The sequence below is a fragment of the Sciurus carolinensis genome, chromosome 1 (assembly GCF_902686445.1).
Source record: "Sciurus carolinensis chromosome 1, mSciCar1.2, whole genome shotgun sequence".
Taxonomy (NCBI): domain Eukaryota; kingdom Metazoa; phylum Chordata; class Mammalia; order Rodentia; family Sciuridae; genus Sciurus; species Sciurus carolinensis.
In genome coordinates this window covers 151844937-151863535 of record NC_062213.1, presented here as the reverse complement: position 1 = coordinate 151863535, position 18599 = coordinate 151844937, and the positions used below count along the sequence as shown (strand labels likewise).

The following is an 18599-nucleotide window of genomic DNA, read 5'->3' as shown; positions in this document are numbered from 1 at the left end:
CATGCACATGGACTCAGCAAAAAAGCTGGAGTGTCCATCCTCCTTTCAGATAATGTGGATTTCAAGCCAAAGTTAGTCAGAAGGGATAAAGAAGGACATTTCATACTGCTTAAGGGAACCATAAATCAGCAAGATATAACAATCATAAACATCTCTACCCCAAACAGTGGCTCATCCATGTATGTCAAACAAATCCTTCTCAATTTTAGAAACCAAATAGACCGTAACACAATAATACTAGGTGATTTTAACACGCCTCTCTCACCACTGGACAGATCTTCCAAACAAAAATTGAACAAAGAAACCATAGATCTCAATAACACAATCAATAATTTAGACTTAACAGACATTTATAGAATATACCATCCAACCAAGAGCGAATACACTTTCTTCTCAGCAGCACATGGATCCTTCTCTAAAATAGACCATATATTATTCCACAAAGCGAATGTTAGCAAATACAAGAAGATAGAGACATTACCTTGTATTCTATCAGATCATAATGGATTGAAGTTAGAAATAAATGAAAGAGTAAAAAACAGAAACTACTCCAACACCTGGAGATTAAACAATATGCTATTATATGATGAATGGATAACGGAAGATATTAGGAAGGAAATTAAAAAATTCTTAGAGGTAAATGAGAACAAAGAAACATCATATCAAAATCTCTGGGACCCTATGAAAGCAGTACTTAGAGGAAAACTTATTTCATGGAGCGCATTGAATAAAAGAAGTAAAACTCAACAAATAAATGACCTAACACTACAGCTCAAAGCCCTAGAAAAAGAAGAACAGACCAACACCAAAAGTAGTAGAAGACAGGAAATAGTTAAACTCAGAGCTGAAATCAACGAAATTGAAACAAAAGAAACAATACAAAAAATTGACAAAATAAATAGTTGGTTCTTCGAAAAATTAAACAAAATTGATAAACCTTTAGCCACACTAACAAAGAGAAGACGAGAGAAAACCCAAATCACTAAAATTCGGAATGAACAAGGAAATATCACAACAGACACGACTGAAATACAAAACATAATTAGAAGCTATTTTGAAAATCTATACTCCAACAAAATAGAAAATTTCGAAGACATCAACAGGTTTCTAGAGACATATGAATTGCCTAAACTGAACAAGGAGGACATACACAATTTAAATAGACCGATTTCAAGTAATGAAATAGAAGAAGTCATCAAAAGCCTCCCAACAAAGAAAAGTCCAGGACCAGATGGGTTCTCAGCCGAGTTCTACAAAACCTTTAAAGAAGAGCTCATTCCAATACTTCTCAAAGTATTCCATAAAATAGAAGAGGAGGGAACCCTCCCAAACTCATTCTATGAAGTCAACATTACCCTGATACCTAAACCAGACAAAGACACATCCAGGAAAGAAAATTTCAGACCAATATCCTTAATGAACATTGACACAAAAATTCTCAACAAAATTTTAGCAAATCGCATACAAAAACATATTAAAAAGATAGTGCACCATGATCAAGTGGGTTTCATCCCAGGGATACAAGGTTGGTTCAACATCAGGAAATCAATAAATGTAATTCACCATATCAACAGACTTAAAGTCAAGAATCACATGATTATTTCAATAGATGCAGAAAAAGCATTTGATAAAATACAGCAACCCTTCATGCTCACAACACTAGAAAAAATAGTGATAGTGGGAACATTCCTTAACATTGTAAAGGCCATCTATGCTAAGCCCATGGCTAATATCATTCTAAATGGTGAAAAACTGAAAGCATTCCCCCTAAAAACTGGAACAAGGCAGGGATGCCCTCTTTCACCACTTCTTTTCAATATCGTCCTTGAAACTCTAGCCAGAGCAATTAGACAGACCAAAGAAATTAAAGGGATATGAATAGGAAAAGAAGAACTCAAACTATCCCTATTTGCTGATGATATGATTATATACTTAGAGGAACCTGGGAATTCCACCAGAAAACTTTTAGATCTCATAAGTGAATTCAGTAAAGTAGCGGGATATAAGATCAATGCACATAAATCTAAGGCATTTTTATACATAAGTGATGAATCTTCAGAAAGAGAAATTAGGAAAACTACCCCATTCACAATAGCATCGAAAAAAATAAAATACTTGGGAATCAATCTCACAAAAGAGGTGAAAGACCTCTACAATGAGAACTACAGAACACTAAAGAAAGAAATTCAAGAAAACCTTAGAAGATGGAAAGATCTCCCATGTTCTTGGATAGGAAGAATTAATATTGTTAAAATGGCCATACTACCAAAAGTGCTATACAGATTCAAGGCAATTCCAATTAAAATCCCAATGATGTACCTTACAGAAATAGAGCAAGCAATTATGAAATTCATCTGGAAGAATAAAAAACCCAGAATAGCTAAAGCAATCCTTGGCAGAAAGAGTGAAGCAGGGGGTATAGCAATACCAGATCTTCAACTCTACTACAAAGCAATAGTAACAAAAACGGCATGGTATTGGTACCAAAATAGAAAGGTGGATCAATGGTACAGAATAGAGGACACGGACACAAACCCAAATAAATACAATTTTCTCATACTAGACAAAGGTGCCAAAAATATGCAATGGAGAAAAGATAGCCTCTTGAACAAATGGTGCTGGGAGAATTGGAAATCCATATGCAACAGAATGAAACTAAACCCATATCTCTCACCATGCATGAAACTAAACTCAAAATGGATTAAGGACCTTGGAATCAGACCAGAGACCTTGCATCTTATAGAAGAAAAAGTAGGTCCAGAGCTTCAACATATCGGCTTAGGACCAGACTTCCTCAACAGGACTCCCATAGCACAAGAAATAAAAGCAAGAATCAATAACTGGGATAGATTCAAACTAAAAAGCTTTCTCTCAGCAAAGGTAACTATCAGCAGTGGGAAGAAAGAGCCTACAGAGTGGGAGAAAATCTTTGCCAATCATACTTCAGATAGAGCACTAATCTCCAGAATCTATAAAGAACTCAAAAAACTCTACACCAAGAATGCAAATAATCCAATCGACAAATGGGCTAAGGAAATGAATAGACACTTCACAGAAGAAGATCTACAAGCAATCAACAAACATATGGAAAAATGTTCAACGTCTCTAGTAATAAGAGAAATGCAAATCAAAACCACCCTAAGATTCCATCTCACCCCAGTTAGAATGGCGATTATCAAGAATACAAGCAACAATAGGTATTGGCGAGGATGTGGGGAGAAAGGTACACTCATACATTGCTGGTGGGGCTGCAAACTAGTGCAGCCACTCTGGAAAGCAGTGTGGAGACTCCTTAGAAAACTTGGAATGGAACCACCATTTGACCTAGCTATCCCACTCCTTGGCCTATACCCAAAGGATTTAAAATCAGCATATTACAGAGATACAGCCACATCAATGTTCATAGCTGCTCAGTTCACAATAGCCAGATTGTGGAACCAACCTAGATGCCCTTCAGTTGATGAATGGATAAAGAAACTGTGGCATATATATATAATAGAATATTACTCAGCCATAAAGAATGATAAAATTATGGCATTTGCAGGCAAATGGATGAAATTGGAGAATATCATGGTAAGTGAATAAGCCAATCTCAAAAAACCAAAGGACGAATGATATCGCTAATAAGTGGATGATGACACATAATGGGGGGTGGGAGGGGTTAGTGTTAGGGTTAGAGTTAGGTTTAGGGAGGGGGCAAGAATGGAGGAAGGAAGGACTGTATAGTGGAATACGAGGGGTGGGAGGGGTGGGGGGGAAGGGAAAAAATAGCAGAATGAATCAAACAACATTACCCTATGTAAATTTATGATTACACAAATGGTATGCCTTTACGCCATGTACAAACAGAGAAACAACATGTATCCCATTTGTTTACAATTAAAAAAAAAATTCCTCAAAATACAAGGGATGGAATCACCATTTGATCCAGTTATCCCACTTTTTGGTATATATCCAAAGTATTTAAAATCAGCACACTACAATGACACAGCCACATCAACATTTGTAGCAGCACAATTCGCAATAGCTAAGCTATGGAGCCAACCTAGGTGTCCTTTAACAGATGAATGGATAAAGTGTGGTATATATAGATGATAGAGTATTACTCAGCCATAAAGAAGAATGACTTTATGATATTTGCCCATAAATGGATGGATCTAGAGACTATCATGCTAAGTGAAATAAGCCAATCGCTGAAATCCAAAGGTCAAATGTTCTCTCTAATAAGTGGATGCTAACACACAATGGGGGGATGGGGGAGGGTAAAAATAGAAGTTCACTGCATCAGACAAAGGGGAATGAATGAAGGGAAGGGAGGGGTAATAGGAGAAGAAAAGACAGTAGAATGAATCAGATATAACTTTCCTATGCTCATATATGAACACACCACAGTGAATCTCACCATTGTTGTGTCTATCCACAAGACTGGGGTCCTAATTAGAATAAGATATATCCCATACTTGTATAAGTACATCAAAATGGATCCTACTGCCATGTATAACTAAAAAGAACCAATAAAATAAAAAAACAAAGTCACACAGCTAGTTAAAAATATAGAATATTCTACCTGTGTTGTACCCACTTATTTTCTTCTTATTTATCTTAAACCCAGCATAATATAGTTAGTACCTGAGATGACTATACCAAGACTATCAATGGCCTGCTGTTTCCAAACTGAGTGAATATCTTCAATCTTTTATTTGACCATACACCTATCCTACATATGATACTTTTGTTCTCTTATTCCTTGAGTCAATGGACTCAGCTTGAGTCAGTGGACTCAAATAACCACATACTCTCCTGGACTTCGCTTCTTCTTGGCTTCTCCAGTGAAAACTCCTGTTTTCAGCCCTCGGGGCTTAGTGTTACTCAAGGCACCTTCCTCTGTCAGCTGTACTTCTGCATCCCTCACATTTCCCATGAAGATGTTATCCTCATGGCTTTAGACTTCCACAAAATTCTTAAGTCTTATCTCCAACTCAGACCAATTTCCTAAGCTTCAGATTTTAATAACCAGCTGATTCCTGGACATCTCCACCTATGTCCCACAGGAACTTAAAGCTAATCATGATCAAACATGAGTTCAGTCTCTGGAATGTATCTGCTTTTGCCTGAATTTCTGTATCTCCGTTAGTGGCATCAAAACATGCTGAAAATCTAAGAGACATGTATGACTCACTCACCTCACTCCTGTATCCAGTCACCAAGTCCTACCATTTTTATCTTCTATACAGTTCCTTAATCCAACTTCTCTTTATTCCTTATTATCTCTTTCATTACAACCATAATCTGTTTTCCTGTCCTAATTTTTTTTTCTTCTTTGTATCAGTTTAGAGTTTCATATATATAATATTAGACATCTATAAATAAAAACACTACTCTGTCAAAATCACTTCCTACTAGTGGTGCTGCTTCACTCATGCAATAGAGTCCCATCTCCTTTAAAAAAAAAATGAGGTCTTTGTAAATCCTTGTTTTCCTTTGCTGCCTCACTTCCTACTACTCACTCTGTCTCAAACTTAAGTGAGTCAAACTGCCTGTCCTTCTAGTCATATCTCATGTTATTTCTCATCAGTGTGCTTCTGACCAAAGGTACTTCCTTTCCTGCCTTCTCTACTGGCCAACTCCTTCTCACCTCAGCTCTGTGAATTCTCCCCCAGAGAATTCCTAAAGCAGATAGATCCCCCACCACCTTTATGTTCCCATAATATTATATATTTACTCTTTGCTTCATAACTAGAGTGTGGGTTTCTTAAAGGACAGAGGCTGCACTATACATATGATTCTAGTGCAATGTCTAGAACTTAGAAAATGTTTAATAAGTACTTATTTACTTAGTTACAGGATGGATCAATTACAAAAGCTCTGTGCATTCATTCTTATCATTTGCTTTTTTGTATAGTGTTATTGTGTGACAGAGATAGCAGTGTTCTCCAAACATTCCATGAATTTCCCTACACTCCTCAACCTTCCTTGCCCTTAGATTGGAGTCACCTCATTTTCTAGACAATGGGCTGTGAACATACGTGATCTATTTCACTCCCAGCCCAACATCTTTAAGAGCAGTGATGAGTTTTCCTCACTCTCTTTTCCCCTGCTTTGACTCTTTTGGAAGTCTTGAGACAATGGTCGATGATACCACAAGAATGTGAGGAATAAACCCATACTGAACATGTAGTAGGAGTGGAAAGTAAGCCTGTTAAGTCACTGAGATTTCAGGATGTATTTACTAAAGGATTTATTCAGCATAATCTTGTCTACCCTGAACACACATTTTTACATTAACCTCTGTCCTAATGTATACATTATATACATGTAAGGATTTTGTTGAACCTTACCCAATAAACACATTTCCTTCTCCTTCTGCATAATGCCTAGGCTAAGGGAAAACTGCACCACATAACTCATTTTCTCTAAGTGGCCAGTCTGTTGCTTGCCAGTCCTCTGCCTCAAAGCCTTTGCATGTCAAGAGTAATTTTCCTAAATATAACATATTTTCCATCCTTGCCCAGCCTAACATATAGTGGGGTTGGTAGTTCATTGCTTGCTCCTTATAAGTGAAAGTGTGAATATCTTCCTACATAAAAAAAGAAGAAGAAAATTATGGCATTTGCAGGTAAATGGATAGAGCTAGAGAATATCATACTAAGTGAAATAAACCAATCCCAAAAAAAGCAAAGTTTGAATGTTTTCTCTGATAAGTGGTTGCTGACACACAACAGAGGCAGGGGGCAAGGGAAGAATGGAGGAACATTGGATTGTATAGAGGGAAATGAGGGGTAGGGTGGGGGCAGCAGAAAGAAAAGATAATGGAATGGGACAAACATCATTACCCTGTGTACATGTATGATTACATGAATGGTATGACTCCACATCGTGTACAACCAGAGAAATGAAAAGTTATACCCCATTTGTGTACAATGAATCAAAATAAATTAAATTTAAAAAAGTTCCTCATACTTACTGACATGGATCTGATTCTACAGCAGAATACCTTGTCTCTAACTTTTATCCTTGTTATAAAGGAAACTTTTCCCAGGAATTCTACCATATTCCATGGCAATTCCAAGCTAAAGGGATCAGAGATTAGCTCCAAAATAGATCTCTGAAACCTTCCTAGTGGTCAAGGATATGTATGTAACCTTCACTGGCCTATAATTTCCAATTTATGGTACTTTGATAAAAATTCTATTCTTTTCCATCAATATTCCATAAAATGCACTGAATTCCTATTTAAGCCCCAAATTATATTGAACCATATTTGTACTATATTCTTCCAATAAGTAATAATTATTTCAGATTAAAAAAAAAACAGAAAATCTAGTTTCAAATTTGACTTAACTCCAAGATAAAATGGTGTTCTCAAGGATCCATCTTTTAGCTCTGGGTTCTCTGAAAAGACTCCATCCTTAGATAGATTCTCCTCTTCCCTCATATGTAAAGTACCTCAGGAAGTCCCAAAGATTCATAGCTTTCTGTAGTTGTGAATTAGTCAGATTCCATCTTTGAATCAGTCCCTGTGGCCAGGTAAATACAGTGCACTAACAGTTCAGGCCTTCATCATCCCACAGAGTGGTAAAAAGGAATCTGCTTCAAAGGAGGCACGTAGCCTAACAGTGAAGAAGGGGATGACTTCTGGAAAGAAGTTCAGTAAAGGCCGCCACCAGAAGAGAAGCGATGCTGGCAGTTTAACAGCAGCCTCTATCCTTCTAGATATTCTGCTGTCCAGGAGGCAGAATTTAGAGAGAGCTCCTAATTAGGGAATGTGTGTCTATGCACTGCATGTTACAGCTTGATTGTGTTCTCTCATTCCTTCTCTGCACTTCTCTAAGCTGTTCTTTCCTCTCACATTACCTTGAGTTTTAATTATCTAGAAGCATTTGTCTAAACACACTCTATTTAGACAAAGAGATCTAGACCTAGATCAAGGATGAGATCATCAGCTACCAAGGAAGGAGCTACATGTAATATTACTGTGGGCTCTTCATTGTGCATTACACATAGTAGGCATTCCACTATTCAGCAAATAAATATTTGTTCATTAAATGAAGGGTAATAAGTCAAAGTTTCTCACTCAGCCTATCATCACATCATAGTACTGCACTGCTGTGGAAGTTGTGTGTGGGGAAGGTGTTAATACACACAAAAAGAACCTACTATGTGCCAGATACCATGGAAAGAAACAGGGATGTGTAGCTAGTGACTTCAAAGCAATATTTCCTCAGTCTTCTGCTTCAATAACAAGAAATTTATCAAGTGATTAGAGTACAATTAATGATACAAACAATAATAGGGAGATATTAAGGGAATAGACCAACGTGTCTGAATAATAGATCTTAATTTTTATTATTGTTATCCTAATTGATTCCAGATAATTCTAGGCTGGCTACCTCAAGTACTGCCAGTTTTTCTAGAGGTCTATTAAACTTAGAGATACTTAGAGAATTAGCACAGATTCCCAAATAAAAACTCAAGATCTAAGGAACAGTATTTAATATTTATGAGAAGAAAAACTCATTTTGTTTTCTTCCTTTCTCTCTGTCTCTCTCCTAGCCTGAAGTTCTGGATCAAATACAAAATTTAAGGGAGTTGTGGATGGATAATAATGCATTACAAATACTACCTGGGGTATGTAAGTTTTATTATGCCATGTTGTCTTACTTTTATGTTACACATTAGTTGCATTTGATAATTACCAATCCTAAATCTTAAGTCTCAGTGCCTGCATTCCAAAATAAAATACCACTTGCTAGATGGATTCAGTCACCAAGTGTTTTCACTGATTTGTCCTTGAGTGATTCAAATGTGTCTTTGAGTGTTACAGGTAAGCAAAATATATGAAAATTTTTTTCTTGTTCTCTTAGGAGGATATTTTTCATCTTTTTTCATAGTCGCTTTTTAAAAAGGGGAACATTCATAGTTATTTTTGAAAATAAAAATACTATATATAATACCACATTCTATTTTACAAAATTAGCCTTGTTCTTTTTTTAGGGGGAGTGGGTCCTGAGGATTGAATAAAATTAGCTTTGTACTTACAGGTAATTAGAGAATGATTTCTGCTTGTATCTTTAGAACTCTTCACAAAATGAAAATCTCTTTCTTGATTCAGGCAATGTTCAATAGAAATTTAAATTTTTGAAAATGGCAGCAATCCTATGGCATTAGAAACAAAAGTTGAACAGTCATTTTTTTTTCCTTGACTAGGGCAGTTGCATGGGACTTCCTGAGTAGTTGGCTTACCTGTCAACTCATGGAGTATGACTTCTCCTGCCTTATCCACTTAGTGAAAGAATGGCTTCCCAAAGAACACTGCCCTCACCACCCACAGCACATGCGCGCGCGCACACACACACACACACACACGCACGCACACGCGCGCGTTCCCTGTGGTTTGGCCAACCCTGAACTCCTGGCACTAGATTTGAGAACTAGGGCAGCTGGGTGTGTAATAATTCTTCAGTCAACACAGAAATTGAGATGTATGTTCCAAAAGCCAATTTTACTCCTTTTTTGTACTGACAAAATTTTGTTAAAATGATTTCACATGCGTCAAGAAAAAGAAGTTTGTTCTCTGTTTAAACGAGCATGAGACCATAGAAAGAAAAACATCTGAAAAAAATTAGGGAAAAATGTTCTCTTCTTTTAGCAAAAAGATATACTTCTACCAACATGGCCAGAAAACAGGAAAGTATGCATATCCTCAATTTGTTGATTTATTCAAAAGTTATTTACCAATGCAACTCAATCAGAAACTATGCCAATGTCAGAGTCGCAAAGTTAATATTTTCAGTGACCTTGAATACATTTGTTTGAGTAATTTGCACATTGAAATAAAGACAGATGTGGATTCCATTTCACATTGATGCCATATTCAGTACATATTCATATACAGTAGTCACACTTTATCCACAGTTTTCTTTCCATAGTTTAAGTTACCCATAGTCAACTGAAGTTCGAAAATATAAAATTCCAGAAATAAGCACTTCCTAAGTTTTAACTAACTAACATTATGGTATATTGTTATAATTGTTCTCTTTTATCATTAGTTGTCATCATTTATCTTACTGTTCATTTATTTTTTATTTTCTCATTATTTTTATTAAAATCTTTTTTATTTTTACAGACTGCATTTTGATTCATTGTACACAAATGGGGTACAACTTTTCATTTCTATGGTTGTACACAATGTAGATTCACACCATTCATGTAATCATACATAAACATAGGGTAATTTTGTTTTATTCCACTATCTTTCTGTCCTCCACCCACTCCACCCCATTTACCTCTATACCATCCAAAGTTCCTTCATTCTTCTCTTCCCCCTACCACCCCCACCTCATTATATATTGTCATGCACTTATCAGAGAAAACATTTGTCCATGGACCCACCATTTGACCCAGCTATCCCACTCCTTGGTTTATACCCAAAGAACTTAAAATCAGCCTATAGTGATGCAGCCACATCAATGTTCATAGCAGCTCAATTCACAATAGCTAGATTGTGGAACCAACCTAGATGTCCTTCAATTGATGAAAGGATAAAGAAACTGTGGGTATATACACAATGGTATATTACTCAGCCATAAAGAAGAATAAAATTATGGCATTTGCAGGTAAATGGATGAAGGTGGAAAATATCCTACTAAGTGAAATAGGCCAAGCCCAAAAAACCAAAGGCTGAATGTTTTCTCTGTTCATTTATTTATTATTTATTCATCACCATCATTGTTGTTTATCTTAATATTAATTCATTTATTATATACTTATTTATTATTTATTAATTCATTGTTTATATCTTACTGTTCCTAACTGATAAACTAAATTTTACCATAGCATTGTATTTATGGACAAAACAGTAAACATAGGTTTTGATCATAACTATGGTCTCAGGCATCCACAGAATGTCTTGGAATTTATCCCCCACAAATAAGAGGGGACTATTATGTATGTATAAATCCTGGAGAAATATGGGTAAGATGCTATGAACTCCCTGTGCAGAGGTTTGAGGAAACAATGCAAGTCTAGTAAGAAGTTCACCCTTGCTTCTTCAACAAGTTTTTTAAAAAATGCATAGCAAGTGCCATGAGTTAGGCACTCTTAAGATACTTTACAAATGTAGACTCCTTGAATCCTCCTAACAACCCTATAACATAAGTCATTACCATCTTCATATTTATAAATTAGGAATCTGAAACACAGGGTGAGTCACTAGCCCAAGGTCATGCAGCCAACAAATGGTGGATCTGTGACTCAACCCAGCTTAAGAGGTTCATGGTGGTGCTTCCACAGCTGTCTGTATGGAACCCACAGAAGTTACAGGTGAAAATTAGGCTCATCGTACTTATCACGGTGGATGTTTCCAAAACCCAACTGTGCAAATCAACTCACACCACAAATTCCCTGATACATTTATTATTTAAATGGAAAGGTCACGATGAGATCTATAAAACGTAGAATACTACCTAATTTGTCTATTCTCCATTTTTCATATAGTCTGCTGACTTTAAGTAGATTCCTTTATTTACTACACTTGAATTTGACCTTTTGCTATACCCTCTCTGGGAATACCCCACACCTCCCCGCCATAAATAGCCATGGCTTTCTAAATGTTGGTTCAGAAAAAAGCTGTTTTTCAATTACCTGGCAGCACTTATGCCTACATCAGAGAATGATTAATTCTAAATATTTAGTATCCTAAGATGGGAAAAAAGAAAATTCACTTTTTGCTTAGTTCATAATACCTTGAGTTAATACATTTTGGAAGTCTGGACTTATTTATTTAATATTTTTAATCATCATTGTTGTTTATCTTACTGTATTCATTTATTATATACTTATTTAGTATTTATTTATTCATTGTTTATCTCTTACTGTTCCTAACTGATAAGCTAAATTTACCATCGCTATGTATTTATGCACAAAACGGTATGTATAAGTTTCAATCATAACTGTGGTCTCAGGCATCCACAGTTAGATTTTCTCCTCAGTTTTTCATAAATCAGAGAGGCAAATAGATATCAGTTAAATATTTTTTCTTCTATGTGGCACTATCATTTTAAGGTTAATTAAACAAAATATGACTAAGCATTGTACTGAATTCACATTTATTTTCAAACAAACTCCAGTATCTTCTTCAACCTGTGTTTTCTACTCTTTTCCTTTGCTGTCCAATGCTCATCTACAAACCCCTCTACACCCAGAGGCACACTTCAACACCCTCAAGGACTCTGAGACATTATTCCTCAAAGCCCTTTATACCAGACTTTAAATGCCTTTATAAGGTATTTGAAAGTACAGATTGAGAAAGACTCAGAAGTAAACACCAAAGAGTTCTTTTGCTTCCAAAAAGAATGTTCAGAAACTACATCAAAAAATATATATATTGACTTGTGTTTAGTGAAAGAAACTTGAAGGTTGAAAGAAATGTTCTCTTGATAAAGGAGCAATAAAAGGAAAAACACACATACACATATAACATTTTTTTATTGCTTAATAAGGGAATAGCGGGTTAAGGTAACAATGATTTCTTGAGGTGGAAAATTATTTGTGACAGTTTTTTTTTTCCAAGTGGCATATTTCTAAGTAGGGGGAAAAAACTCAGCCCTGTGGTCTGACTCTCCAAGTACTCTCTTTCTGTGGCCACTTGGGGAGATGAGGGAGAGAACTAGAAATATGTACTGGATTAATTAGGACATGGTGCTCAGGAACTGCCAGTATAATCAAATGGTCTTTGTAGTCTGTAGGCTGATAAAGTGACAAAAGTAGTCTGATTGTGATTCAGTAGGTGTGGTGTGGGCACAAGATTCTATTTTTCCGACAAACTCCCAGGTGAGGTCAGTTCTGCTGGTCTGTAATGCACAATTTGAATCACAACAATAGGAAGTAGTAAGACAACAAAAATGTATAGAAAATACTTAGTGCAGTGCCAAAAGTGTGCTTGTGTGTATATATTAATGTTTGTTCATCTATGCTCTGTCAAATAAGTAGAGATGACATAGTACGGTGTACATGGGTAGATCACGTAGATGAACCGTTGTGCTTCTTATTTGCAAAACACACACTAAAGTAAAGAAAAATGAAGGCTTTCATCCTGCTCTAACTCCTTGTGTGAGCTCAGTGATCACGCTTCATTCATTGTCCACACTACTAGTGATTTCTGCCCTCCCAAGCAATCAGTTAGTAACCAGTCATTCCACTTCTAAATTTTACTTGAACCCATCCCTCTTCTTCCTCACTTCTGCTGCCTTAAGTCCTACACTACTAAACAACTAAGCTGCTTCTATACAGTAGTCTTTTCATATTATCCGGAGACTGGTTCCAGGATACGCCTTACCCTGGCAGACCTAAATCCACAAATGTTCAAATCCCTTATATAAAATGGTATGATATTTTCATATGACTTATGTGCATCCTTTCATATAGGTTAAACCATCTAAAGTATTTTTAATGTCTGATGCAATGCAAATGCTAGCTAGATAAATAGTTGTTATACTGCATTGTGTAAAGAATAAGGACAAGGAAAAACCCAGTAGGTCTGCAGCACAGATGCAGTTTTTTCGATTATTTTGACTCACAGTTGCTTGTGGATGCTGCATAGTACTTCTTATGGCCCCTGACCACAGTCGCATACCTGCCTTTGTGAAGGTTTCCTGAAGTTATTCTTTCCAAACATGAATCCAGTGATGTGGTTCCCCATCTTACAAGCTTTTAAATAGCTTTCCTACCTGAAAGACAGTTCTCATCCCCTCATGTGACATGCAACGCCTTTTACCAGCTGGCTTCTTCCTGTAAGCCCAACTGCATCACAATTCCAGTCATTTTAAATTTCTCTTTCTTTCTCAAGCAGGAAATGCTTTCTCACCTTTCTCTGTGCATGTGCATGTTGTTCTCTCTCCTGGGATTCTTCTTTCTTGACAAGCAGTATCTGCTAGGCAATTTGCAACCCTTCTCCTGTTCTTTTGTGGTATTTTTTACATGCTTGTTATATTGTACCTATCACAGGGTATTAGAGCTATTCATTTACTCAAATGTTTCCTTCACTACTGTGAACTCCTTAAGAATGGAGATTTTGTCTTCATCATGACAAATTTTTACCCATACCTAACTGTCTGACCCATGATATTCTCCAGTGTATAGCATAGGTACTGGTACATAGTAGATCCTGAATAGGGACTGCTGAATCAACCAAATGTTGAATCTGATTAGTAGAATAAAGTACAAATCCCAATTTTAAACCTTCCTCGTGCATTTTAAATTTTAAGGATCATCATATTAACAGCATTTCAGTGGCAACATTAGTCATTTTGTTTCAGAAGTAAGTTTGAGATTATTGCTGTTTTAGCAGTTGCATTGATGCAAAATATGTCTTTTAACTGTTTCATTGAGATATAAATCACATACCATATATGCTTTAGTTGTTTTTAGCATGCTCATATAGATATGTAAACATTAACACATTAAATTTTAGAAATCCTTTTATCACTCCTGAAAGAAACTCTGATTCCATCAGCAGTCATTCCCATACCACCTCCACCCTGTCCCTAGCAACCCTACTCTACTTTGTCTCTTTTTTGTTGTGGTTATTTAATATAAATGGAATCATTATACTATGTGCTTTCTGAACAAGCATCTTTTGAGGTTCATTCACTCTGCAGCATATATCAATACTTATGTATTGCTATTGCCAAAAAATATTCCATTTTGTTTACCCATTCATCAGTTGATGTTTTCATTGTTATTCCTTTTAGACTATTGTGCATAATGCATCTGTGAGCCTTTGTATAAGGTTTTGTATGTACATACACTTTTATTCTCAGGTATATATGTAGAGATTACGGGGTCATTTGGAAATTCAATGTTTAACATTTTGAGAAACTGTCAAACCATTTTCCAAAGTGACTACAACATATTCCACTCCTACTAGAAATGTATGGGGATTGGTTACAATATTTCTGTGTCTTTGCCAACACCTGTTATTGTTGTGGTTGATTTTAAAATTAATATTTCCAGAGTGTGGTTCTGACAACTTTAAAATGTTTTGTGAAAGTTTCTCAACTAACCCTGAGTTTATGCAATGTCATCAAGTCTATAGGGAAGTTAAAGATGTTGGTATACCTGGATATGTCAAAAAACAGAATAGAAACCGTTGACATGGATATTTCTGGATGTGAAGCCCTTGAGGACCTCTTATTATCATCGAATATGTTGCAACAGCTACCTGACTCAATAGGTGAGAATATAATATTTTCTTACAAATATTTATGTCAATTGTACACTTTTCTTTTTGGCAGTATAGTTTGTTTATCAATGTAGGCAATATGCTGTTAGCCTGATATTAACAAATTAGCAAATTAGCAAATTCACTATGCAGGAGCATAAAATAGCATTTTACAAATATGTTAACTCTAGTTATCCAATTCAAGGAGGCTTTCCTATTTAAAATGAACCTACAGAATTGGTGTACTTTAAGACTTGGAAAATCTCCTAAGCTGTAAAATGTTATTGTAAGGAGCAAATATCTTTAATTTAGAGTAATTTGATAATGATGGGTATTTCCTTATATCACCATAGTATTAGTAGCTTCTACACACAGGATGTAGCTACATTCTATTTTTAATGCCTTTGGAATGTTGTTGTAATATAGGAATAACAAAAATGTATAGATATGAAATGTCTTCTTGGTTCTATTGTTGTAAAGAAGGTACAGTGTCTTTAGCATGTTGTCAAGGTTCTTGAGGGCAGGTGATTTGTTTGTAAGGACATAGAAAGCACTCAATCCTTTTTTGTTCATAAATTTTTATAGGGGTAGAGCTATGAAAGACTAATTTAAATAATGAGTAAAACTTTTGTATAGATATCTCGCTATTGTTATTCGTGGGAGAACTCAGTGAGAGAGGTAACCATCAAATGTCTTAACCCTGGATCTAACATCTTTGAAATAGATGCATAGTATGTGTTGGCACTTAATAATGCTTCTAAAAGTCTCAGCCTAAGTAGCCAGGTTGACAGGAAACTTGAAGACATTTACTCACATTTTTCTTCAGTATCTTATTACTAGTTTCATTTTCACCTGTATTTCAATCTGACGGAAACATTTGTTAAGAGCAAAATCACAGTCTACCTTTTCCTTTTTTGTTTCTATATTTGTTGACTTTTTAATTTATATATCACATATTTTAAAACAATATTTCTCCAACGTGTTTGATCATTAAAAATTAACTGAGGGGTTCATTAAACCATTTCCCATTTCCAGTCTCTACCTCTGAAATTCTGGTTCAGAAAGTCTTTCATGGGCCCTCTGATCTATTTTTTATTAAAGATCCTAGATGAAACTTGTGATCGAATATGTCTAGAAAATACTGATTTTTGTTGTAACAGATAGGAGGTATAATGGTTGAGAAGAGCAACCTTTGGTCAATATGACAGAGCGACATGATATATCACTTTAGACCCTACTAGACCACCACTCTGTCCCACTTCAAATGCATAGGAAAATGACATGTGTTTAAGGAACTTAATTTTGCTCAATACTGCCTCTTCAGTGCTGATAACTGTGCTGGCATATGGTATGTCCTTCTTAAATAATTATCAAATAATAGAACGGATCTATGCTGAAGAAGAACAAATGCCTGCCTGGACCTGAGATAAAAAGAAAATTCATTGATGACCCAAGAAAATAGATGTGTTAATCTCAATGTATCTACTTAAATAGAAATAGAACTCATAATTCTCAACCAGCAGAAGCGGGGAAAGAAACATTCATACAGAAAAAGAAAGAAGAATAACTTTTTTAAAAATCATGGAAATGGAAAACATAAAATTGGAACCAGATATTTCATCTTAAATCCCAACAAATTCAATAAATGCAATGAATTAAGCTTGTTTCAAAAACCAACATTTCATATTATATGTATTTAAGTTCAACTATATTCTGGTTTTGAGAACCATCTAAAGCAAAACACAGGAAGTTTGATTTTAAGACAGTGGTAGAAAATGAAGAATTAATAACATGATATCATTGTTTGCTTAAAATATCTTCCTTTTAGAAAGCAGACTAGGAATCCAATTTTCTGAGCTGAGAAAGGCAGCATCTATGGGTAATAGAGAATATCAGTCTAGACACCTGGCTGGCATAAAACAGACAAAGGCAGGCACTTGGTCTGACAGTTGACGCCTTCATTTCATGTCTGAATGGGTCTTGTGATTCTGTTACAGAAGCTTACCCTTTGAACTGTCTTTGGACCCTATTGAAACTGCAGGGGAAGTTGTACTGGTACATCTGCAGCATTGCCACAGTACCTGATTATAGATGTAGAAAGGCTGATTTTCCTCAGAGAATTCCCTTCTTAGCCAAGAGAAATATCTGGATGGGACACTGAGTGTTCTGTTCTGTGGCCCTAGAATAATTCACAGATGCTAATTGGATGGCAAACTGCATCTTGTCTTGCTTATTTGAGTAGAGATTATCTATTGAACCACCAACATTTAAAAGAATGAAAGATAAGAATTTTCATAATATAAGGAAATAACACATAAAATAAATCTTTACTTCTAGCAGGCCTGTGTCCCTCTGCAGCTGTGGAATGTTTGAATGGGGTGACAGACAACAACCCTGTATGCTTAATCCCTTTTCTTGTGCTGGTTCCAGGGAAAATGAAGGGTACTTTTTTCCTTTTCTAGGTGGAGAGTTTCAGTAATCAGCTTCTTTGGAAAACAGAGAAACCGAATAAAGGAGAACATAATTTTTCACTTTTCAAAATAATTTATCTTAACCACCTAATAATTAAGCTTTGTAATCAGTTTACCTGAGTTCAAATTCTAGTGTTTCTTCTTTACTAGCAGTGTGACCTTAGACAAGTTATGTAATTTCTCTGTCTTGGTTTCATCATCTATTAAGTGAGAGTAGTGGTAGCACCTGAATAATGGTATTACTTTGAGGAATAAATTAATTAATATATGTAAGTTTGCTTTGGAACAGTTCTTGTCATAGTAAGTGCTCTATCAGTTTCAGCTATTATAACATAATAATTATTATTATCTTAGATTTGAAGAGTGCACAGATATTTGCTTTCTAAGTTTTATAATGTATGTAAATGCCATGTAAATTTTAATTATTTTAATAACAAATCACATAAAGGTTGAATACATCAATACTAATTACATACTTATAGATAAAAGTAGCTAAAATTGCAGTGATAGTCCACATTTTCCTTTTCATCCAGAAGTTCTTAAATGGGAGTGTAGGGTAAAAAGATAGTTGAGGGAGCGTAGAGAGAAGGAATAGGATAAAATAACTTTAATTCCCATGGAGTAGAAGAAAGTACAAGAAGATAAAATATGAAAATGAAATACAAGAATAATCTGGCAGAGCAAAACATAAGCAATGAGTGAGACTGGTGCCTAAGCCCACAATCAGATTTCCAGGGAAGTTTCAGAATCAGTCCACAGCCTATCCCAGTGGATGGCTTAGGAGTGGGAAAGTCACATCACAAAGGAGAGAGGTTCCTGTAAATCCAGAGAGGTGGAGCTAAGCAGGGAGGCCCAACTTGCTTCAAATTGTAAATCTGCAGAAGCTTCTGTTAAGAGCCACTGGGTGG

The 18599-nt window shown here is 35.7% G+C and overlaps 1 protein-coding gene across 1 annotated transcript in view; it reads left to right on the top strand.

The window, feature by feature from the left end:
- The window catches only part of Lrrc7 (leucine rich repeat containing 7), a 518752-nt gene that overhangs the window by 380270 nt on the left and 119883 nt on the right, over window positions 1–18599 (top strand). The window contains exons 9-10 of the mRNA XM_047519214.1: window positions 8554–8628; window positions 15088–15232. Coding sequence (XP_047375170.1) covers window positions 8554–8628; window positions 15088–15232 — 220 coding nt within the window. The remainder of the gene's footprint in view (window positions 1–8553; window positions 8629–15087; window positions 15233–18599) is intronic.